The sequence below is a fragment of the Blennius ocellaris genome (genome assembly GCF_963422515.1).
Source record: "Blennius ocellaris genome assembly, chromosome: 5".
Taxonomy (NCBI): domain Eukaryota; kingdom Metazoa; phylum Chordata; class Actinopteri; order Blenniiformes; family Blenniidae; genus Blennius; species Blennius ocellaris.
Genome location: NC_137654.1, coordinates 11,567,325 through 11,590,232, shown reverse-complemented (window position 1 = coordinate 11,590,232; position 22,908 = coordinate 11,567,325). Strand labels below are relative to the sequence as shown.

At 42.9% G+C, this 22,908-nt stretch overlaps 3 protein-coding genes across 4 annotated transcripts; all 3 read right to left on the bottom strand.

The window, feature by feature from the left end:
- Positions 1-291: 291 nt before the first annotated feature.
- On the bottom strand, positions 292-4,846 carry LOC308130748 (putative splicing factor, arginine/serine-rich 2). 2 transcript variants are annotated; one of them, XM_080497195.1, is made up of 6 exons: positions 4,678-4,846; positions 4,124-4,284; positions 2,510-2,631; positions 2,216-2,418; positions 2,055-2,126; positions 292-1,831 (listed from the first exon to the last, which is right to left on the bottom strand). In XM_080497195.1, the coding sequence occupies exons 1-6, from the start codon at positions 4,782-4,784 to the stop codon at positions 1,396-1,398; spliced, it is 1,101 nt and encodes a 366-aa protein (XP_080353321.1). In that variant the 5' UTR covers positions 4,785-4,846; the 3' UTR covers positions 292-1,395. The 2 variants fall into 2 exon arrangements, with proteins under 2 accessions (XP_080353321.1, XP_080353322.1); XM_080497196.1 differs by having other exon boundaries at positions 4,151-4,284.
- Positions 4,847-5,862: 1,016 nt separating this feature from the next.
- On the bottom strand, positions 5,863-11,148 carry eif2s2 (eukaryotic translation initiation factor 2, subunit 2 beta). Its single transcript, XM_080496245.1, has 9 exons — positions 11,039-11,148; positions 9,541-9,724; positions 9,329-9,429; positions 9,108-9,237; positions 8,929-9,029; positions 7,667-7,815; positions 7,494-7,550; positions 7,323-7,408; positions 5,863-7,238 (listed from the first exon to the last, which is right to left on the bottom strand). The coding sequence occupies exons 1-9, from the start codon at positions 11,051-11,053 to the stop codon at positions 7,063-7,065; spliced, it is 999 nt and encodes a 332-aa protein (XP_080352371.1). The 5' UTR covers positions 11,054-11,148; the 3' UTR covers positions 5,863-7,062.
- Positions 11,149-12,973: 1,825 nt separating this feature from the next.
- LOC308130347 (charged multivesicular body protein 4b) lies at positions 12,974-20,381 on the bottom strand. The gene is made up of 5 exons (XM_080496664.1): positions 20,092-20,381; positions 17,437-17,614; positions 17,142-17,256; positions 16,032-16,158; positions 12,974-14,214 (listed from the first exon to the last, which is right to left on the bottom strand). Exons 1-5 carry the CDS (start codon positions 20,273-20,275, stop codon positions 14,150-14,152), a joined length of 669 nt encoding a protein of 222 aa, XP_080352790.1. The 5' UTR covers positions 20,276-20,381; the 3' UTR covers positions 12,974-14,149.
- Positions 20,382-22,908: the final 2,527 nt, after the last annotated feature.

Here is a 22,908-nt window from a genome sequence, read left to right as displayed (position 1 = left end):
GAAACGCCAAAAAGACTTCCAGCTCCGCCGATCCACTTCCACTAATGGTCGATAAGTGAAAATAATGTAGTGCCGCCATCGATCACACTGGAGACGGCGCAAAACCTCCCCGTTTCACAACAAATGCACCCACTCAGCATCCGTTTCCAGGAGCAATAGTGTTTCTTTATCTGACGCTTTGCACGCGTTTAATGAAAGAGCATTTATTATATAATTAGCGGGATATAGGTCATGTCGATACCGCAGTCAGGGGTTTTTGTAATCGCGACACAAAGCAAGGCAACACCCCTATGTAGTTTAAGGTTTTTATTTGAACATACATTTGCAAAGAAAACATTAGATTTCATTTAAGGGAAAAAAAAAAATCTGTTCCACAAAAACAGAATGACTATTTAGTGAAAGATATTTATTCCACCAACAAGCAGACCAATTCAGAGATTTTAATGCATATAGCCTTCAAGTTCAACTCCACCGCTGCATGAACCTAATAAACTAGTCCAACTAAACCTTAATCCTGCAAAAAAAAGAAATGAGTTCACTGGCGTTACCGTCAGCAGTGTGGGAAATGCATTAAAAGTGGGATACTGCCTTGGAGGTATCGAAGCTTTTATCAAAATTTTAACCGATAACCAGACTAACTTGCCAAAAAAAAAAAAAAAAATACATGGCTGCGAACTGTGTGGCCATTACGTGGTATGTACACGAGGTTAGAAGGTATTTCATTGAACCACCTACAAAGACAGATGTTTTTACATGAAACACAAACCCAAGTTCCTTGTAAATAAGTTCTGTGGTGGTACGAGCTCTTGCATCCGAGCCAGACATTGTTAAACACAAAGGCTGACAGTCCCAGAAAAAGCGAGTGTGAAACCTGCTGATCAAAAAAGGGGGGGAACAAAACCGACTGCAGTGCTGCGACCAGATGCTACTTTTCTCCCCCAATCACCACAGAATAACAAAACAAAACTGACATCTGTGGATCAGAGACAATTAAAATGGTCGTTAACCGCTCAATCAATCTGCAAACTCCCCAGAATTATGCTGCAAACGGAGGAAAAGTGAGCTCAACTGATGTTTACAAAGCTCCAACACCTGTCAATGAGAATGGATGTTAATCAAATTTGTGGATTCATTGATTCCATGTCATAGCTTTCAATATTTTTGCAACACCACGTTTTAATGATTCAAACAGATTTTAATGCAATGAGGCAGCTTATCCAAGCCTTTTCAAAACAGCTCATCCCACTGGTGTGCAATCTGCACATGTAACATGTTAAAAGACAAATGAAGACCTGAGGGAGAAAAGTAGACCAGTCAGGAAGCATAAGCCTGTTATAACACTGCTCGCTATGTACAGCATGAAGATCATGTTCAACAGTAAGAAAAACACCTCCACTAATCCTGAGACGCTGATCTAGACCGCGAGCGGGACCTGGAGCGAGAGACTGAACGTTTCTCTCCGGACTTGGAGCGGCGGTCCTCCTCCTGTGGGGACGGAGACGGAGAGCGGGAAGCAGATTTGACGGCGCACTCCTCCTTTCCGTTTTCCACCGGGGAAGCTGAACGACTGCGGGATTTTTTGTCTGCCGACATCTCCTTTGATCGACTGCGAGAACCTCGCTCCGACTTCACCTTGGAGCGGCTCTTTGAGCGGGACTTAGATTTCCGGTCGGCCGAACGAGAGCGAGATTTCTGAGAGCGTGAGCGAGACTTGGACTTGCCGGAGTGAGAACGAGACCGGCGAGATTTCCTTTCTCCCGACTTAGAACGAGACTTCCTCCCAGACCTGGAGCGGGAATGTTGACGCCTCTTGTCACTGCGGGATCGAGATCTGTAAATAAAATGTAATAACTTAGTCGTTGTACAAGCACAACTAAATTAAAATGAAACTCTTGAGGTGCACAGTACAATTAAAATAAGACAAAAAGATCAAATGTTTTGAAACATTTAATTGAAGGAAGTAAAACAAAAGCCCGGGTGTGTAGTTTGTGAAAACTATAGTCCTACTGGATTTACTCTCATTGTGCAGTTTTCTTGAAAATACCCCCCCTCACCTGGAGCGACTCCTGGAGCGGCTCCTCGAGCTTCTGTGACTCCTGCTCCTGGAGCGACGGCGACTACGAGATCTGGGGATGGCGACAAGAGTCAAAAACGTGAGTTCTATAAACGACCAACATGCACCGACAGCTTCAAGCGCAGCTGGCATGAAACCCACCTGGAGCGACTGCCAGAGTAGGACCTTCGCTTACGATGTCGATCCTCCACCAGGCGAATCTTCCGCCCGTTGATGTCTGTGCCGTCCAGCTTGTCCAGAGCCCTCTTCATGTCGGATTGACTCCTGAACTCAATCACGCCCTCATTGGTGCGTTCTTTATGGGCGTCGGCATACGTCACCTCACCTGCCTGCCGCATAAAATCCTAGTAGACACAAAAGCATTTAGTTTCATTTCGTTGATCGCCACAGACGGCACAAAACTCCAAAGACAAAGGTTTGAGTTGAGCTGCTCACCTTGAGGTCCTGCCAGCTGCAGCGACTGGACAAGTTCTCCACGATGAGGCGGTACTCAGTACGGACAGGAGGTCCGTACTTCTCTCTGCCAGTACGGGTCCGGCTGCTATAACCGCCGCTACCTTCAAAAACAACAGCACGGGAACAAAAGTCAGAAACATCCAAGCTGAACAGGCTTTAAAATAATTACAAATCTGGGCTATCAAGTGAACACAAAGCTAGTGATTTTCCAGGTCCAAGGTGATATCAATTTTAATTGAATATTGAAAGGCGGCCCTATGATCCCATTTTCTCAAACACAAAGCTTCAGATAGTGATCTACAAGCCACTGCACGGCTCTTTAAAGTTTGTATTGTTCAGCATTTTGAGTTGTTTTCTGCTGCAAAGAACACCACTGCATCTGTTTCCGGCAATACAAAGCATGTCTGACTCCAGTACATCACACTGTGATGCCTTAGCTGCTTAAACAAATGGACAGTGATGTTCTTTCAAGACCTCTGAACCCTGTAACACAAACAGAAAAGATGCACCCAACAAAGGTTGCGGTCAAGGACACTGCTCAGTGTAATTAAGAAAGCATGGTGTAAAGACACCAATCTTTTGGTAATAGTAATATGAAATGTCAATCATGTTTTGCACTTACATATCTTTAAAAGTGTAAGGTTCTTTTTATTTGATTTTACTAGAGCCGATCCACTTATGTTTGCTGTCAACATAGAAACCAATGGCAATTCTCACCATCACCCCTGGTCTATTGGCAAAAGGATGCTGTCATCATGGCTTCCGGTTAGGTCAGCCAAGGATCAAGGGGGGGCAAAGGTCACACACACATTGTAAGGTGAAAGCCAAGGCCAAACGGGACAGGCAGTCATCTTAGCCAGTCATCTTTAGCCTCAATGGACTCTCAGCCTCAGCCCGCAACTGGACTCTTTCAAATTGAAACATCAAGGACTTTGTTAATGTTGAAGATGAAAAAAATACGTACCAAAGTAAAAAAAGAAGATATATATATATATATATATAAATATATACACATTTCACATGAAAATGTTAGTCTAGTCCAACAGATTCAACTAATACTGAACTAGCTCAATGTGTTATTTGCTTTTGATATTGTGGTGTAAACATCAAAACTGGAAATCCACGCCTTGTCTACTTATAGAGAGCTAATCTGAAGCCTTCTCTGCTCTGATCACTAATGGCTGTGGCTTGCAGATTGTTGCTCCTTGCAGATACTGAACCACTGAGCAATCACGTGTGGCCCATGATCACTGAAGTGGAGCACGAAACCTGCAGGTCACAAACACGCATAACTGCACGGCAGACGACTATTCGACATATTTAACTTCATTATGTGAATAAAAAGGCTGCCCATTACATAATTTTGAGCCTATTCCACATAGCTAATCGTAATTAACATACAGGCGACTCAACATCCACTTTAAAAATAATTACATAGCTTACTATGTGGCAAGACTATAATAGGAACTTGAGCAGCTAGTTTCCACATTACCGTCAGTACAACACAACGATTCTGTGAGTGCAGCCCGCATCGAAACCCTACCCCGGGCGAAAAGGGGGAAGACAGGGTATCTTGTAATAGTCTGCACTTACTGCGCCCACCACCCGAGTAACCCCCACCGTAGCCGTCCCGATCTCGCCGCGGCCCCCGGGCATGCTCCACGATGACCGGCTCCCCACACAGGTCCTTCCCGTTCAGCTCGTACACCGCGTCGTCGGCGTCCCGGTTGTCTTCAAACTCCACGAACCCGTACCTGCAAAAAGGAGAAGCTCACATTAAACCAGAATTGTAAGAAGAAACAATCCCGAAACGCTCTGCGGGCGACAACGAAGCCACGGGCTAGTTCACGTTAGCTTGGCCCACGCAGGAGCAAATAAAAAGACGCCATGTTGGCCATGCGACACTTTCCTAATAGAAACGAACACGCTTCAGATACAATGTCGAAGTAGTCCACACTGGCCACGTTTTGAATGAAGGCACCTTAATCGTGTCACGAGCTCACCTAAATGATAAAATACATTGCATTTGCACGAAAGAAAAAGCGTCAAACGGTGAACAGCTCGTGGTGACGTCGTCCGCACGTACACTTAGCATCGATGCTAACTGGAAGTTGCTAGCCACACTCGCATGTCCACAAAATGCTTACCCGTTTTTTAAGTCTATCTCCATGAGTTTTCCATATCCACTGAAAAATCGCTGGATGTCCTTTTCTCGAACATGAAAGCTCAGCCGTCCGATGTAAACTCGCGGCATTGTTATCAGTTTTTTCGTCTTTCTCTACAGCTCGCGGGTAAACTCGACGCCAGTACCGCCGATTCCGTACAGAGACGCTCTGAAAGCGGGCGGGGCATCCAGCGCAGTCAACCAATCAGCGTCAAGCCCATTGCTCCGCAAGCAGGTGGGGCTTACGACACAGCCAACCAATCAGCGTCAAAGGCACTGAGTTCGTTTTCTAAGGAAATTAGAATATTGACCTAAATACTAATAATTTATTAGTAATAAACTTAATCAAAATCATGTGTTCAATATAGGTTTCATTATACTAGCTGCAATTGAATTAAATCTGAAAAATTCACAAGGTCCAACTAATATTCATTCAAATTAACCTTTTCTGGTATTTTTATGCAGGTAATCGCATGACTGCATTTCTAATTAGATTGAAAAGCATGTGATACTTTTTGCTTGTGTATATACTTCATAAAACACTTTTTTCACTCATGATTATCATTGAGTATTGGTTGCATTATGATTCCTTGCACAGGTTAACAAATATTGCTTTTCTTTATTGCATTGTTTATCATATTTGCAATAACATCCCAGGTAAAATGGAAGTTTAGACTGAAAGTTTTGTGTCTTTATTCACTTTTATGCCTTCACTTATTTTTGTCCACGATTCAGAAACAAAAGCATCAAAACTGTTTTCTTATGAATTAATCCAGGGTTAACTTCAGTGTTGGGCGTTTCAAGTATAGCTTCCATAAAAGTAATCCGTGGTGGTTTTTCAGTGAGTGCATGCATTTACTTCCATATTCCAAAACATGCATTCGAGGTCAATTGAAAACTCTGAAGTTGCTGGTGTGTATTTATGCTGTGATGAACTTGTGATTTGTCCAGGATGTGACCTGACTGGGTTCAGCTCTACATGCCCGTGACTCTCAGCGAGATAGTTGCAAAATCTGAAACCACACAGGGACAAAAAACAAAAAAACAAGTCTAAAAAATATGCTAGAGTCGGAAGAAACATCAGATGTACGTCAGTAGAATTTCAAATTTTTTACCATTGATCAGTTTCATCACACAAGCAACAATAAAGCAAATGCATACTAAATGGTGGAGAGTAGAGCATTTTATTTTTGTAAAAACCAGGTTTTTAAAATGTTTGACCAGACCTTCATGTTCAAATTGCTCTCGCACAAAAACTGAATCCGTATCATGTGGCCAACATTGTTGAACGTAAACTCAAATCTGTGTTTGTGGTGTATATTTCATGAATGAGAGGAAAGACCGTGAGCCTGGAGGAGGAGAGCGACTCAAGGAGCCTGCTCACAAGATGGGTTTATATTCTTTATTTTTCAGGGGCGGCGCATCAGCACAAGGAGTGCTAGACATTTTCATTTATTCTTTTGATGGCTCTGGCTGAACTTCCACTTTCTATTAAGATCTGCTGATTTGATGTCGCAGAAATCAATTGCTCACCGATGCCACGATACCAAATGCACTGCTTCATTTTAGTCTCACACACAATCTCCACATCACGCTTGTATTGTTGGTGCTCCCAGTTAAAAAGTCTCAAGTAATCAACTATCTGACTTTCTGCTTCAAAACAAAAGATCTTTGTTGAATGCCTCCTATAGAGACATTATTCTTTTTGTATTATGGTTGGAAGAGTCAGATTTTACTTTAAATAGTGTAGACAAAACATTTTGTGCAGCCACTTCATGGAATTTTTCTGAAAAAGAGCACAATGTTTAACATGGGCTACATGGATTTCAGGAAGAAGCAACTGAAGGTGTAACTACCAGAGCAACCAAGCTACGATATTGTAGATTCACTTGCCTTTACTAGAATTTGGCTGATTGTGTGGAGAAATGTTTTTTTATGTGACGAAAAACTCCTGTGGGTGTAAAGCAGGGGGAAAAAAACTAAAAGTATCAAGCATTGAAGCCGTTAAATCAGGGTCGTCTTGGAGGAATCAAGAATCACAGCAAATGGAGAAAAAGAGAGAGAGAGAAAAAAAGAAACCAGTAGTGGAGGGTCCATCAGTCAAAACAAATCAAATGCATCCAACAGTGCATGTGGTGCTCATCATCAACTCACGCTGCCTGAAGCCCATCCTGTGAGCTTTACATGCTCTCTCACCCGTCTGCTCAGGCCACGACACACCGACACAACAGCCAAACCCTCCCGCAGTTCGATTCAGCGAGTCCTTTTAGCAAATCGAGGGGGCGTCCGACCCCCTGCCCCGGCCCCCTTCGAGGGGGGAAAGAGTGAGGGCCGGGACAAGAGGGGGCGAGCCCAGTTTTCATGGCCGCTAGTTGGCTTTGGCGCGGAGCTGCGCCCTCTTGCCCGTCACAGCCTGGAAACCGGTCTTGATGCTGGCGACGGAGCAGCGAGAGTGGCACGTCTCACACTGCAGGAAGTAGAGACGCGTGTCCTTCTGCAGGATGGTCTCTGGGGAGCGGCAGGTGTGACACGTCACGTATTCCTCTGCAGGGGCGAGAAGAGACACGCGAATTGAAACGAAACCATTCCTCCTCCTCAATCTGAGCAGAGAGCCAGGTTTCTACTTACTGATATATCTTCTCAACACATTTTCTATTTGTTTCTGTTGAAATCTGCCCTTGATCACAAGCTGGTTGTTTCCATCTATGGAGCCGCTGTCGACAGAAAAGGCACAAGAGCCACGTTACAGACGACACTCTCACAAACAAACGCAGAGTTTCCGCGACACTCTGACGTTACCTGGTTCCCAGCTCAGCCAGCAGAAACGCGAGCAGATGTTTGGGCTGACGATGCAACCTGCAACAAAGGGAAGGGAAAGTTGAGATTCACAGAGTGACGCAGCACATTTCAGGAGATTAAACTGTAGTTAAAGGACTTGAGAGATGCCGCGGGGGGGGGGGGGGGGGCCTCACAGTTTACAGATGTCTGTGAAGTTGACGAAGGAGGTTTTCTTGGTTCCCACTCGGACCACCTGAGGAGGCTTCATCACAAACTTCCTCTTCTCTCCAGCCACCATGTCCGGGTTCTTCTCCCTCATGATGTTGAAGACTCGGTTCAGGAGCTGAGGGGAACGGTTCACTTTGAGTGACTGTGGCTCGTGAGCATGTCTTTTATTTCCCCGGTAAATATTGCACAACACACCTGAACAGCAAAGTGTGTGTTCCCTATGAAATATGCTTTGGTTGTCAAAACCGCAGACCATCAAAATAGGGAAAATTTGAGTTAAATGTAAAATTACAGAACACTTTTCACAGCAGCTACGCCACATGGAATCCTGAGTAACTTCATTAGCAGGACAATACAGGCGTCAAGTTCATTTTTATATTAAATGAAGCTCAGGATCAATGGTGAGTAAAGGTCACATGTTCAGAGCAACATAAATTATTACAGTAGTAACTAAGAACAACAGGCTTTTTGTTATGAGAAATAAAAGGGGGGGGGGGGGGGGAGATACTAAGAACAAGTAAACTACTCAAAGGAGCTGAAACCCAACTTTTTATTGACTGCATTTCACCTGGAATATTTGATTAAAATGCCTTGATCCACACAGTGCTTTAAATTTGATGGAATGATAGACTGTGCTTACAAGGTTAATACAACAAAAAGGAGGCATGTCATTAACTTGCCTGAAACTAGATTCAGCAAAATTGGTTTTATTTGGATTTCATGGCTGGACACTTCCCAAAAATGTGCAATGAATAAGTGCTTCTGCTCCGTTTTTCAATATCAGGCAGGTTATTGATCAACATTATGTGTTGGTGAATGAACTGAGAAGCAGATGTAACAAATACACGATGACGCTGTAATTTAAGAGTCGCCCTACAGAAGTCCCAGGAGCCGCTGTGCTACAAAATGCTCTTTCTCTGGTTTGTGGTAGTTTCTGAATAGTGTAGGAATTATAAACAGGGGAGGAGATAAGTTTAGCTTTGTCAGAATAGGTGTGTAAGAGTTACTGGATTTCATAGGACTTATCAGAACCTTTTATTTGGTTAATAGGATCAATTGATTGGAGTCACTGTTTGACCATGGGATAACTTTTGATGTTTTAAAGCACACAGAAAATAACGGGGGAAAAAAACCCACAAACAAACTATTTTGTTCAGCTAAAGAGGAAATTCCTACATGCAGACGATAAAATCAGCTCCTTCAGTACTCCTCCTTCCTTCCGCCTCACCTCATCGTACGTGTAGTCTCTTTCCGAGCCTGCCCAGGCCGGCCCTGTGGAGGAGCTGAAGGAGATCCCGTCGTTGTTCTTCCCCTCGTCATCCTCCAGTGCTGCAGACGCATTACGCAAACGTGTCATCACCACACACGCGATCTCAGCTCTTTAAAGAGGCCGCGTTGAAATCCTACCGTCGTCTTTCTCCAGAGGCTCGCCCTCGTCAAACTCTACTTTCTTTGACTTCTTCTTTTTGGTGGGGAGCATCAGATCCAGGTTGTCCTCCTCCACCACCTCCGTCTGCTCTCCCTCTATCTTCAGCTCCTTGTTTGGAGCACACAGGTGAGAGCAGTGATTACTTTGAACAGAGGTGACAAACATCAGACACAGCAAAGAGAGTAAAGCGCAGACTGACCTTCAATCCCTCCTCGATGTCATTCTCAAAAACTTTCTTGGGTTTCTTCTTCTTTTTCTTCTGATTGAAGAAGTTCAGGTCATTCAGGTCATCCGACGGCTCTATGGGATGAACAAAAGGAACTCATATTTGACTCTGAACTAACTGAGTAAAATATAGCTTTCTTTAAGAGAAGAATACAGCCAAACTTGACGTTTCAGGTTTATTCCCACCTTTCTTCCTGCCTTCATCTTCATCTAGATCCATCTCCTTATCCTCTCCAGCCTCTGGCTCAGCCTCCTTGGCCTCCACCTCTTTGGCCTCCTCTCCTCCCACCCCTTCTCCTCCTTCTTCATCCAGCATGAAGGGCTTCTTCTTCTTCTTCTTCTTCTTGGTCATGTTGGGATCGAAAATCATCTGAAGAAGAAAAAAAAAAGATAACCGTCACATTAACCATAATTAGAGTATTGTTAATTAAACTTGACAAATGTCAATTATATAAATGCAATCTCAAACTCATTGGAACTAATGAGCCTTTTTTTGGTGTTTAGCTTGATGTTGGTCCCCATTTCCATTTTCACAAAATCTGTGATGGGACGGTTCAGGTCATTTAACCACTATATTTGATAACCCTAAATACATTAAGGTGCACATTTTGAGAATATAAACAAGAGTTACATGCACTGGAATCAAATTGATCTGAAATTACACACAGTCAGCTTTTTAAATTAAATCCATAGCCACAGTCTCGTTGATTTCTGTGCTGCAGATTTTTGCCTTGTGACCCCTCCATAGGAACCAATAAGGACCGTGGGCCAATTGGTTTTTAATTGCATCACTGTTGCAGCATAATTTCTCTTCTTTCATAATGACAATGGAGTCACTTTAAATCACCATTGTTTCCCCCATGGCTTTCTTCTGCGTGCTGATGTTGCTGTTAATAATATCTTTGCAATATATTCAGCAGCTGTACATGGGAATTAGTCAAGTTTTGTTTTGACAAGAGAATGTTGAGAGTTCATTAATCAGATGTTCAATCAGATGTCACTTTGGTCAAAGTTCTTCATGAGGAAAGAAAAAAAGATCAACCACCACTTCTCGTTATTTATGTTTCTAAAAAGTGTTTTTACAAATGTGACCTTTCAAAATCTGATAAAACATCTCAGATCATCATGCAGGCCTCGATCAAGGTCTCTGTTGAGCTCATATTAAACAGTGCAGGTTACTACTGAATGATTTTTTAATCCTTGTTGCACAAAAAAACGACATCAACCTTTAACATTAAAACAATGGAGAATATATTTCCTCAAATACGGACAAACTGAAGGAAAACTATCCATTTAATTTAAAGCACATCACCCAGCTGACACCTGAATTGATTCCTGCTCTCGGTGTGTTTTAGCGCCGTTGCTCAGTTAATGGGCAGCTAACGCTACTTAGCATCTCAAACCCGCGGATTTATTCATCCAGTGGCCGCGACAAGGCGGATGGATGAACCACGGAGGGTCTAAACAACACAAACGATGCGGTAAATGGAGATTGTACACCGAGCTGGGTGTTTTCTGGCCGTTCTTCGGGCTCAGGCCGCCGTTAGCCGGGCTGCAGCCATGTGAGAGCCGCGGCGTACAGAGAGGCCCAAAGTCATCCTCAAACCCCGCGGAGAGCTCAAAACGCGCGGAAACGCACGCCACAACTCTGAGCACCGCCAAGGACTGAATAGTAATGACATACCTCGTCTCCTGACATGTTTGCGGGATGTAAGTGGCACAAATGGAGCTACTTTTGATTCCACGATCGGTCCCACACCGCGGAGAAGAAAATCTCTTGCATCAGCGTCGGAGCCGAGTGCGCATGCGCGTGGTCGCAAAGTCGTGACGTGTTGGGTGACGATTTCGTCACGATCCAAGAGTGTTCAAGATCAACAGTGCACGAGCAACGCTTCCTCATAAATGGTGTGAATTAACGAAGTAAACCTGGCCTTATTACATTAATACTCAAACCAAATAAAGATAAGTTAATTTTAAATAATTGGCGTACTTTAACTGTCCTTTGTAATAATTATAAACTTATAGCTCATGTTTATGCCAATAAATTGAACAAAGGTTTGCCTCTGTTAACTGACGAATGTCCATGAGCTTTTGTTAAAGGCTACAGTATTCATAATCACATTAGGTTAGTGTTGATATGTTGGATTAGAGTGAATTAAATGACCCAGAGAGTTTTGTGCTTTTCCTGGACTGCATTGTTGAACATCCCTTTAGAATTGAAATTGAAACAAAGATCTTGATACAGTGGGCAAGTTATTTTATGGGCTTTATTATATTGAAAAAGGCCAAAATTCTTACATTATGAATTTTTTTCTACTGTATTGGTTGTTACAGTGTATTTTGTATTATTTAGGAATGGAATATGGAAAGACATTCAAAAATAGCACAGCATCAGCTTGTTTTCTTTTCATTTTAGGATGTCAAACGACAAAACTGATCTTGTCTTTGCTCAACAGATCTGGCCCCTAAAAATTATATTCAGGGTTTATTTTGTAGTTTGTTTGTTCTTCACTTTACTGCTTCATAACTTTATCCAGTCAAATGCCCACAACTTTTATAAACTCATCAAAGTCTTCCTCAAAAACGGAAAAATACTAACAAAGTCCCTTTTTTTTTGGTCATGCGGGTCTGTGGGAGCGATGGATGCTCGCTTGTCAGGTTTGTCGAGGCCAACGACCCCCCCCCTGGCACAGCCAGGTCCCATGCTGCACACTCCCAACAGCTTCAGCGTCTCATTAATTGATAGCCGCATCTTTGTTCTGGGAGGCTGCAGGGAAAACCGCCCAATGGTAGAACATCTGTGACTTACGCAACCATCACAGCGCACTGAGTTGCAGTGTGGTACATGAACTCAACAACATGGCTGATTATGCTGCTCCACCTTACTCCCCGGAGTGATGAGGATCCCCCAAGCCATGGCTGTAATGTGCAATTCATAAAGTTCTTGGTTCAGGAAAATAACGCGGTGTACTGTTCAGATTGTTACAGGAAAATTCAGTGTATGGCCACACAAATGTTACAGTATTTCATAAGATTACTGTTGTTTTCTCCGGACACTAAGACTATCACACACAATTCCCCAAATGGTGCAACATTGTTTGTTTCTCACCAAGGGACCTGCCTTTGTGTAATAAGCAGCAGAGCCGATTATATGGGCGAGTTTCATGAAACTGAATTTGCCAAAACTGTCAACAGCCTTTTGTTCAGTGCTGGAAGTCTGAAGACACAACTGACAATTCGAAGTATTTATTTAACAAGAAGGATCCCGTCACGTCCAGCGGTTTAGCATCAGCAGAAAAGATGTGGCGAATGTGTCATGGCAACCCACAAATGCAGTTTCAATGCAAAAAACAAAACAAAAACAAAAACCTGTTACAACAGAATCAAAAAATACATTTGTATATAGTTTTGATTAAATCAGTTGCATAGAAAATCAAAATTTTACGTCACATTGGATCCTCTATGTTGTTGAAAGGTAGCCTTGTATATTAGGTTTATATTTAGCTTTATTCAACGATTCTGTTTAAAGGTAGACTGCAGAAGTAGTGACCTTTTAAATGTGTGGACATGAAGCCATCAGGTACGAATCAATGAAAAGAAAAAGGTCCAAACACAGTCAAAGAATTGAAAACCTTTAATGATTTTGCAAATAATATTCTCATCTGGATAAATAAAACATAGAAATGCAAACATGCTTGTCCATCTGTCCTTGTGTTATTTTGTCGGGGTTTTTTTTTTTTTTTTTATGTAAAAAATGTACATCATGAGAGTGAAAAACTAAAAGAATTAACTCTTTAAACTCCAATGTTGTAGATTGACCATAATCTAATCTTTTATAAACGCCAATCTTCCTGTGGATGCAGTTAATAAGGTGTGACCATAGTTTATTATGAATATTCTTTTTTTTTTTTTCATACGATTTGAACGAAAAACCTTTATGAGAAGGACCGAGACGGACTGAGCAAGATGAAAGTGTTAGGTTAAACATCTCTCGTTCTAGCCGCGTATTGTGATCTGTATTGTGAATTCCCCATCGGCGCATGCTTCACACGACCTCCACGGAACCTCTCGGTGACGGCAGAAATACAGTATACAAAAAGAGACACGTTTGGGATATTTACACCGAATAACAAGAACCACTGGTGAGAACGCCTTCCGGCTAAGGAGAAGTCGCTGAAAGAGCAACAGGAGGAGGAGGAGGAGGAGGAGAGGTCTGGGTCAAACCACACAGCCTGAAACAAAAAGCACAGGTTCCCTCCCGAGCTTCGGGTTCCAGAGGAGGTAACGAAACAGAAGGAGATAACTGCCGGTGAAGAAAAGAACGTTAAAACGCTACACGCACGGGTAAATACGCCAGGTGGAAATAAACCTTTGAGGATTGAGCTTCATTGCGATTTTTTTCTGTCGACGTTGACGTGGACAATCGCGGACAATCGCCTTCGCAGAGCTCATAATGTCTCACTGCTGTAAGACCTCCGCAGACGTGAAACCGTCCTGCTCAGGACGAGGACCAGGAAGTGCTAATTCGCTGTTAAAACAAGGGTGGAGAAATCAACTCGGCGACTCTGCAAATGGAGGAGGGGGGTGGGGGGGGCGCCAGGAGGTCTCTGGATTTGTGAGGAGATGGAGAAAGTAGAAGAAGAAGAAAAAAAAAAAAAAACTACAGCATTTGTTGTAAAGACAGTCACCTCTCCTCAAACACACAAAACCACTCAAACACGAGATCCCATCAGTCCATTTGCTTCCTCCTGCTCCTTCCCCTTCCCACAGTGACGCAGCCGTGATGAGGTGGCGTTTACATGGCTTCCATCGCCCAGCGCTGCAGGTCCTCCATGTCGTCGTCGTCCTCCTCTTTCTTGGCTTTGAGGAGAAAAGAAAGAGGAGACAATTACAGCTGCGATCCAGGACGAATACGAACGTTTGCGGCAGCTTTCTTTTGTGACGGAATCTGAATCCGGAGTTCCTGTAGGCGAGTTTTGCCGAGATCTAAATCTGACGTGTTCTCTGTTGGCGCTGCCCACATCTCGCACTACTTCATAGTATTTCCAAGTCGAAGGAGCCTCGTCCCTACAGCTCCTAAATGTCCCGCGGCTGAAGGAACCTCACACCTGTGCTTTGTCGTATGGACTCACAACGCAAACCACAACTTCACAACGACGTGGCAACAAGCCAGGAGAGCCGAGCAACATGTCACAAGACTAGTTGGTTAAGTTTAGTTTACACTGAACCTCCTCAGAAGGCCACGTTTACACGTACCCGGGAATTGAAAAACAAAAAACGATGACATTTCTTTGCGTTTACACATAAACGGAGCTACAGCTGAAAACTCCAGCCACAGTGGAGAGTTGGAAAAACGTTGTTTTGTTGTTGGTTTTTTTCCAGGATTCTGATTGGCTATCATGGCTTCCTGCATCTCATTACACTGCCCCCCACAAGCTTGGCATGCTCATAGTAGCTCTGAACCAGGTGTATATGCAGGTCCATGTAAATTAAGATTTCTTTTTAAAACTTAGAGGGGGAAATATCAGTTTATGTAAAAAAAAAACCAGGTACGTGTAAATGTGGCCTGAGTGTAGTTCACATGTTTCACAGAGGATTCAAGTTTTGTTTTTTGCTCTCTTTTCTTCCTCAGTTGTATTTCTTTACACTTTTGTCTCCATTTCAGTATGCAAGACGGAATAAACTGGAAATGAAGATGACAAAAGGATAGCGTCTGTTGTGTCTTTTACCAAACAATAATAGAAAGTTCACAGTATTTTCTCATTTCAACACATTCACACAGACAAAGGTCTGACTACGTTTTGTGACAAAGCCAACTTGTGGTGATTTCCGTGCTGCTGTGCAACGGCTCCATCACTGAAACCGGTCCGACCCGGAACAATAACCTAAGATCCGCAGAGCTCAAATCTCGTGCTTTGCTATTGTGTGTGTGTCCGTGCTCCATCGGTTCATCACTGTGTTCTGTATCCACGGTCACAAAGCAGGAATTAATGCTCAATTCCAAATGTTTGGCGAGGTCAGATTTTTTTCCTTCTTTCTGGCTGTTCACATTATAAACTGAAATGCATGTACAGAAGATTTAACACATTCAGCATGCTGAGTTACTGGAAATACGACATTGGTCCAAATAAACACGTTTGTTTGTTCTTCCTGGAAATAGATAAAAGGTGGGGTCATCGTATAATGCGTATCCAATAACATCTCCTGGGTGTTGCTTCACAACAGATCAGATTATGACCCACTGCTTTAAACAAATACAATAATCACAACTCACTGATTTCAACACATGTTCAAGGGGTTTGTTATATAAAAAAAAGCATAGTTATGATCCAAGATGCTTTTTCACATCAAAAATCTGCAACATTGATACGTCTGCTCCAGCAGAGAGGAGTCTACTTATATACGTCTATGTCCTCCGGTGCAGGATCATGAGCCTGCCTCTCAATGCGGTCAGAGGAAAGGCAATTTGCTTTGAAAAATATAATGTATGGATGTATGAATGAATAATAATAATAAAATAATGGCTCTGCAGACGTCTGATCACAATCCAAAAGCTGCCACATGTCTAAAACATACAGACAGAACTGAGATGTATTGCTTTAGATATTCCAACCACTGAAAATAAAACAGTTCATGTGGGTATTATTTCCTTTAATATTGAATTAAAGGGTTCCTACCAGGTCTGGAAGGTAATGAAGTAGAAGGCACGTTGGGCAGTGGGACGTTCTCCGGTCCCCCGATCTCCAGCAGGTTTTTGTCCAGCTCCTCCTGTTCCAGCTCGTCCAGCTCCGCAAGCAGCTCATCCTGAAAAGGAAAGACATAAACACTGAGGATAGCGCAGTATGCAAGCGATTCATGCACTGCAAAACAAAAAAAACAAAACAAAACAAATACAAACATGAAGCATGTTCATATTTTACATTCGGCATGATTTTTAAGAACTCCCATGGAAAATCCAGCAGCAGATTCTCCGTTTATTGTCAAAAGTTGAGATTCTTGTCATCCTGACTCTGCAGACAGTTAAATGTGTTGTTAATGCTTTCCGAGTACGCTGGACGACAGTCCATCCGTGGGAATCCAAATGGAGATTGGAGTGAACAGCTGACCGCCACAGTGAGAGGAAGCTCCACACAGATCATTTACACAAAGTGGAACACTGTGGCTGCAGTAGAACAAACTGCCTTTGTGGCTTTACTGCCGGAGAATCGGGTGGTTTCACTAAAGCCAGGAACTTCCTCTGGACCTTTCCTCTTCACACTGCTTTTATTTGCACTGCGGGTGTTGGCAGGACTCCTGTACCTTCCATTGGTCTGCGGCAACACCCACATTGTCTTATAGCTAGTTTGGTACTGGCTGCATTTTGACTTGTTGTCAATAATTTATTCACAATCTTAACATTTTATGGTCTTCAGATGAATATATGGTGACCAGTCATCCTTCTTTCAAAGACACAGAGATAAATTAAGATGATTTTCTTAATAATAATTGCAGGTTACACTATATGGAGTCAGGATTGATCCTAATTATTGGGTAAAGACATCTTATATAATAAACTGAAATAAATTAAAATACTAAAATAAAAGATACGTATTCTGCATTGTCCCAGAATAAGTGAACGTCATGAGCAGAGCCGAAGCTAAGCAAACATATAATGAGAATAATAAGCTCGAAAGTGAATAATAAATAAAACAATAAAACACAAAACATAATCAAAATCTCCAGCTGGTTTCTTTACAGCACTGTGGCAATAATACACCAAAGACATCCCTGTGAAGAGCCCCGCCCACCTCATCGAACTCCTCTCCAAAGCCGACCGGTTTAGAAATGGCATCAGAGATCTCCTGGGCCAGCTCCTGCTGCTCCGTGATGTCCTGCATCAGGTCGTCCACCTTGTCAATGTCCCTGACAGAAAAAAACAAAGAAGGAAGCCAAGTGAGCAACAGTTGGACAGCCACCTTCCAGGCAACTACCTATTCCACAAACATCAGGTTGTATGTATTATTTACATGTGTGAATAATAGAATACGTATATGGAAATATCTGAGGTTGTTTGTTAAAATATACGGTAGGTTAGCGCCTCACATGTTTTCATGAGCGGACTTCATGGCCTTGGCAGCAAAGCCCATGTTCTTGAGCACTTCGGTGTTGGTGTTGGCGTTCTCCAGAGCTTCCCTCTGGAACTCGATGGTCGACAGCGTGCCATCGATCTGGGCCAGTTGCTTCTCGTACCGCTTCTTTCTTTTCAAAGCTTGCAGCGCCGCTGCGGAGAGAAAGGCGACAGGTGGGGAGACGGCGTCAGGACGATCGGGCTGAGACAAGCGCAGCAGTGGAAAACGACGACGGGAATCGTCTGATCGGCTCTTTAACCGGTGGGAGATTAAGTAGGTAAACATGTGTAGAGTGAGTCAGCGCGATAGCCTGTTCTTTATGAGCTTCATCCATCACCGACTGGAAACTATATGGAGAATCAGTCAAATGAGGTGGCCATTAACTCCTGACCAGCTGACGACCTGGAAAGAAACCGTCATTATGGACTGAGTCACAGTTTTGGCCTCTGCCCAGCAGGAAAAGGAAACTATTACGGCACAAAGCATGTAACCCAAGAAACAACACTGGTTTAAGACAATTCCTGAAGGCTGCTTTACATTCATGTTCCCTAAACAGTTACGTGAAATTCAAAAGCTGAGAAGCTGCTCCTGAACCAACTCGGCTGTTTTACTGAAGTAAACTCAAATCTGTTCTCCTCCTACGACACCGTCTGGCTCAACTGTCAATGTTTGTTAGGAGTGTTCCGGATTTGATTTTCCAACTCTGTGTTGATGCCGAAAGTGATCGACATCGACACAACAACACTGAACTGAGCAGAGAAGTGTAGCATGAAGGAACAAACAAACAAAAAAAATCAAGCTGGCAAATGTCCCTGGCAGGGTCGACACACAAACCCACAACAGATGCTGATACTTCCCTGTTTACACACAACATTTAGTGAATACATACGCCGAGCCTATATTCTTGGCATCCTTCATCCATCATAAGGGGGAAATGATTTCATAGCTGCATTATATTTATTACAACTAGAGAAGCACCAATCCAGGTTTTTTCACTTCTGATCCCATCCATGAATTTGGATATCTGCCAATACTGATACTATTCTGATACCGGAGCTCTGTTTGCTTTAATATTATAATCATCATTATTGTTGATTTCATATGAGGCTGTAATAAACTCCTCTCTACAGTAAAGTATGAAATGTATGCATGTCTTCTCTCAAAAGACAACTTGAGGTTAGTTTAAGGTCAGAAAAGAAAACAGTACAAACTATTTTTGTTCAATTTGGACAATGTGGGGGTCTGCGTGACGTCATCATCTCATAATAAAGTTGTTATATCTTTAAAACGTCACAATCACTTAATCAATTCCTGGAGAAATTCTTTAGCAACGCAGCACAACCTGTCATTTTTCCAGCTCTAACGCAACACAAATGATGACTAATTACAACACTTCGGTAGTAATGATAAGATAAGAGATTCAGAATAAAATATTAAGATAAAAATTGCTATTTGATGGATTAATGGCATCTCCTTCAGTACATAGATAATGTCTAATATCACTGTACTATATGTTAATATATCCATACTGCACATGTTGTCATGTTGTCCGGGCTGCCACACATACTTCTCTACTTAACAAAATACTTCACATACAAAAAACTATTTTTTAACAATAACCTCATATTCCAGAGGTCAAGCCAAGTTCAACCTTGGCTAGTAATACGCTACAAACATGCATATTAATGTATTAATTCATTATTGAGAACTAAGACCTCACAGTCACATTTCACAATGTTTTTCTCTGATCACCAGATATTCCCTCCAATCCAACAAGGAACCAAAGTTTATTGATGGGGAGGCTTTATACAAGATCCTTGAGCTTGTTTCCTCCCCTGCACAGTTTGGTTTCATGTTGTAATTCTGCAGTATATTCTTCCTTAGTATAAATGAAGGAGAAAAAAAAACCGATAGCTCTCTCTGGGTTGCATGTTCACTTTAAATCTCAAGTTTCCTGCACTGATGGATACATAACACATGATTTCTGCTCAATCTGAATGATAATCCAAACTCTTGAGTGTTGGTTTAGTCCCAGTGTGGCATAACTAACCAACTAATGTGCCTTATCCGTAGCTCACGTCGTGCAGTGTCAGACGGCCAGAGAAGAACCGTGGCAGCTCCTGAGGTGTCCACACCGCCTGCCGACCGAGCTGCAAACACGCCCATCTCCTTCCACGGTGACATCACGTCCAGCTGTTTTCACCTGGAGTCAACCTTTGTCCTGACGCACCATGTCAACACCTCCACGGTCCGTCTCACTGCGGCGACCCCAGCGAGCAGCAGCCGAGCCGCGGGGCCACACCTTCCAGCAGGACTCCCCACTTATTAAAGAGCCTCCCAGAGAGTCACACATGATCGCAGCCCACGCCGGCTTGGCCGATCGCGCCGGGAATAAACAACCGTGCGACTAAATCTGTCCCAGAATGAGCCTGACGTTTCACCGAGTCCCCCCCCTCCCCGCCCGGCCGGCATAGAGCCGCTTGTATGCGGCTGCCAACAGTTACGCCAGCTCGGGGAAACTTAGCCAACTTAGCTCGCACGCTAGCTTTACACGTTTAGCCTCGGGGGGTCGCGAAGCGGGCGCGTTCGTCGAACACGAGCGGCGTCTAACGTTCTCGAAATGCATCACCTCTTTTGTTTTTCGTGCCGTTCTTCTTGGCGATCTGCAGCTCCTGCTCGATCTTTTTCTCTAGAAATTCCTGTTTCTTCGTTAGCATCTCCTCCGTCTCCCGGAGCTTCTGGATCGCCTCCTGCGGACTCGGCCCCTTCCCCCCTTTTCCTCCCCCTCCGAAGAACTTAGTGAGCAACGACATGTTTAGGTGCGCTGCAAAACGGCTGTTGCTTGAGAGATAAACCGAGCTCTGCTCCCGCTGCCGCGCTGCTAGCTGCTCTGACGCTCAACCTGGGGGATTGTTGATGTTTTACACTTCCTGGATAAGGCCCGGTGACGTCATCGGCTGCGTCCAAGACGTGGTGGGCGTCGCCGCGTCACACCTTTCGTCACCCTCTACTGGCCATCTGTGGTACTGCACATACAAACAAGAATTCATCTCGAGCAGAGGGCTCGAACACGTTTTCTTTTTCAGGGTCCACATGCAGCCTAAATTCACCCAGTGTTGACCGAACTGGCAAAATACTGTCATAATAACATTCAAAATGAAACTTTATAGCTTGTATTTGTTGTGGTGCAAAGTACACGTGATGAATGAATAAATAATTGCCACCAAATAGGACTAAAATATTAGCATGAAGCCAATTTGAATGAAACCTTCTGGTGTTAAATACTGCAAAATGTTGGTTAATATCTGTCATGGCAGCATCACCAAGATTTGAACCCGGGTCTCAGTCAGTATTGTGTTGTGTCTCTTAAGAATTTTTAGTTTTTTAAATCTATGTTTTCTTTGAATTTTTCATAATTTACCTGGTGGTTTGGCGGATTGAAGCCGGTTTTGGCCCATATGTGGGTTAAAGTTCCACTGCAGTGTTTTAAAGTGTGCTGATCTGGAAGGTTTTCCAGAAACTCAAACGTAGATGTATTATTACCTGCTTTGTAATGTGTCAGCTTACTGAATGACACACACCTCAGCATTATTGTCCAGATTAAAATTCCCTGGTATTCTGATACAATTTTATGTGTGTCCTAATGTGCTTCACATCCCTACCAAAGGATGACATCACAAATACATTTCGGCAGACGCATGCGCAGTTAAAATATAACTTAATACAATTATCTGCCGCTAATTAAGGAATGTGAAACAAAAGCGTGACTCCAGGGTTATTCACAAGTTTCTTTCTATGACAGATTTGTTCTTCCGTTTATCCTTACAATGTGAAAAACTGTGCATGAATATATGCAATGTAAACAGAGAACTGCAAGCAACCACTATCTTTAAAGTATTATAGTAAATTAGTCCTCAATGTATAGGTGATCTTAGAAGAGAATGAAAGCTCATTGGATGGCATGTGATTCATGTCAGTTTTTAATGGAGCCACTTGGGTTTTATAGTTCTGTCAAGTGAGGATCTCCTACCAGTTCCAGTGTTTTGGTTCATCGCACCAGCAGGTTGAAGGAGCCACTTTCAGCATCAGAAATGTAAAAACCACACTTTTGACAGTAGTAGACATTTGGGGGGGTTTATGATTTTAATTCATTATGATGCTACATGATCCAAGGTGGTTCATTTTCATCCTTTACTACAATATGTTAATAACATTATCGCCAGTTATCATTTTGAGTACTTTTATTTTTATGTACATACAAAAGAGTATCCAATTACTGTGATTACACCATTGTGACTGCAGGTGTGGTCTGAAGCGCTGCTGCCTAGATTGTTCTTTTGTTTTGTCTTTCATGTAGTGTGTATTAACAGGTCAGTCCTCCTCCCAGCTGCCCACATCCACACGTCTCTTCCCCTCAGGCAACCAACAAATGCAGATTTTTCCTTTTTTGTTGTTTTTTTTTTTCTTTCCTTTATAACAACGGAGTCTGCCGAGATGGTCATGTGATAGCCAAGATAATACAGCTGTGTTATCTCACAACCACCGGAGCCCGACAGGAAACAAAAAGAGATGATGACAGAGAGGGAATTAAAACACACACGCACACGCACACACAAACTGATAAACCAGACTCATGGTGGTCCCTTTTTGAAAAAGACAGCAATATTTTCCTTGTTTTGCAAATATAACTTTAAACACTCAAAACCTAAAAACATAATAAAGCAATCTGAACAAATCCAGGCCGTTTCATGCAGACTGCAGGGTGCACAGCTCTAATATAGTGCATTTGAATATCTGAAACAACTGAAGCTTTGTGGATACATGAGAATGGGGGTGGGGGGGTGGGGGACCATTGCTGTAATACACAGGACACAAATTCAATACTCTGTGGGCAAAACTAAAGGCTGCGACGAAAAATATTGTTGCATACGTTATGTTGAATATTAAAAGTGTGCAAGTTCGATTTGCATGACATTCTCCGGTTGATCTCAAGTTCAGCATCATGAACTCTCTCTCATCTGAGCAAATCAAAGTTAAGCAGGTAAATCTGATGCATTGAGCAGCAACTCCTGATCACGATGCTGATTTTTACTTCACAAATGGCCCGGAAGCCGATTTTAAGATTTTTCTACAGATTCCTTGGTCCGGACTGCAGCTGAAATCATCAAAAGTCCTGATCTGCTCTTCAACAAACACCCCTATTTTGTTTTTCTTCTGTTGAATACAGGAACTCTATACAGTTAAGCTTTGATTTTTTTTCTCTCTCCTTAAAACCAGCCCTCTTCTTCTGTTGTCCAACAGCCTGTGATTTCACCATTTAACCGGTCTCCTCACTCAAACATCCACACACACCCAGTCACATCAACGTTCCTGCAGGAGGCAAACAAACAAATGATCAACCTATCATACACACACTTGCGGCTTCTACTGGCTCATTGCGGGGTTT

Coding starts and splice junctions, on each gene's coding strand:
- LOC308130748 (XM_080497195.1), bottom strand. CDS start 4,784: ATGCCGCGAGTTTACATCGGACGGCTGAGCTTTCATGTTCGAGAAAAG. Junction 2,127..2,215: donor TACTCTGGCAGTCGCTCCAG/GTGGGTTTCATG, acceptor CGCCATCCCCAG/ATCTCGTAGTCGCCGTCGCT. Junction 1,832..2,054: donor CGCTCCAGGAGTCGCTCCAG/GTGAGGGGGGGT, acceptor TTTTATTTACAG/ATCTCGATCCCGCAGTGACA.
- eif2s2 (XM_080496245.1), bottom strand. Junction 9,030..9,107: donor GCCTCTGGAGAAAGACGACG/GTAGGATTTCAA, acceptor ATGCGTCTGCAG/CACTGGAGGATGACGAGGGG. Junction 7,409..7,493: donor CTGGCTGAGCTGGGAACCAG/GTAACGTCAGAG, acceptor TTCTGTCGACAG/CGGCTCCATAGATGGAAACA.
- LOC308130347 (XM_080496664.1), bottom strand. CDS start 20,275: ATGTCGTTGCTCACTAAGTTCTTCGGAGGGGGAGGAAAAGGGGGGAAG. Junction 16,159..17,141: donor TTGGAGAGGAGTTCGATGAG/GTGGGCGGGGCT, acceptor TTTCCTTTTCAG/GATGAGCTGCTTGCGGAGCT. Junction 14,215..16,031: donor TTCATTACCTTCCAGACCTG/GTAGGAACCCTT, acceptor TTCTCCTCAAAG/CCAAGAAAGAGGAGGACGAC.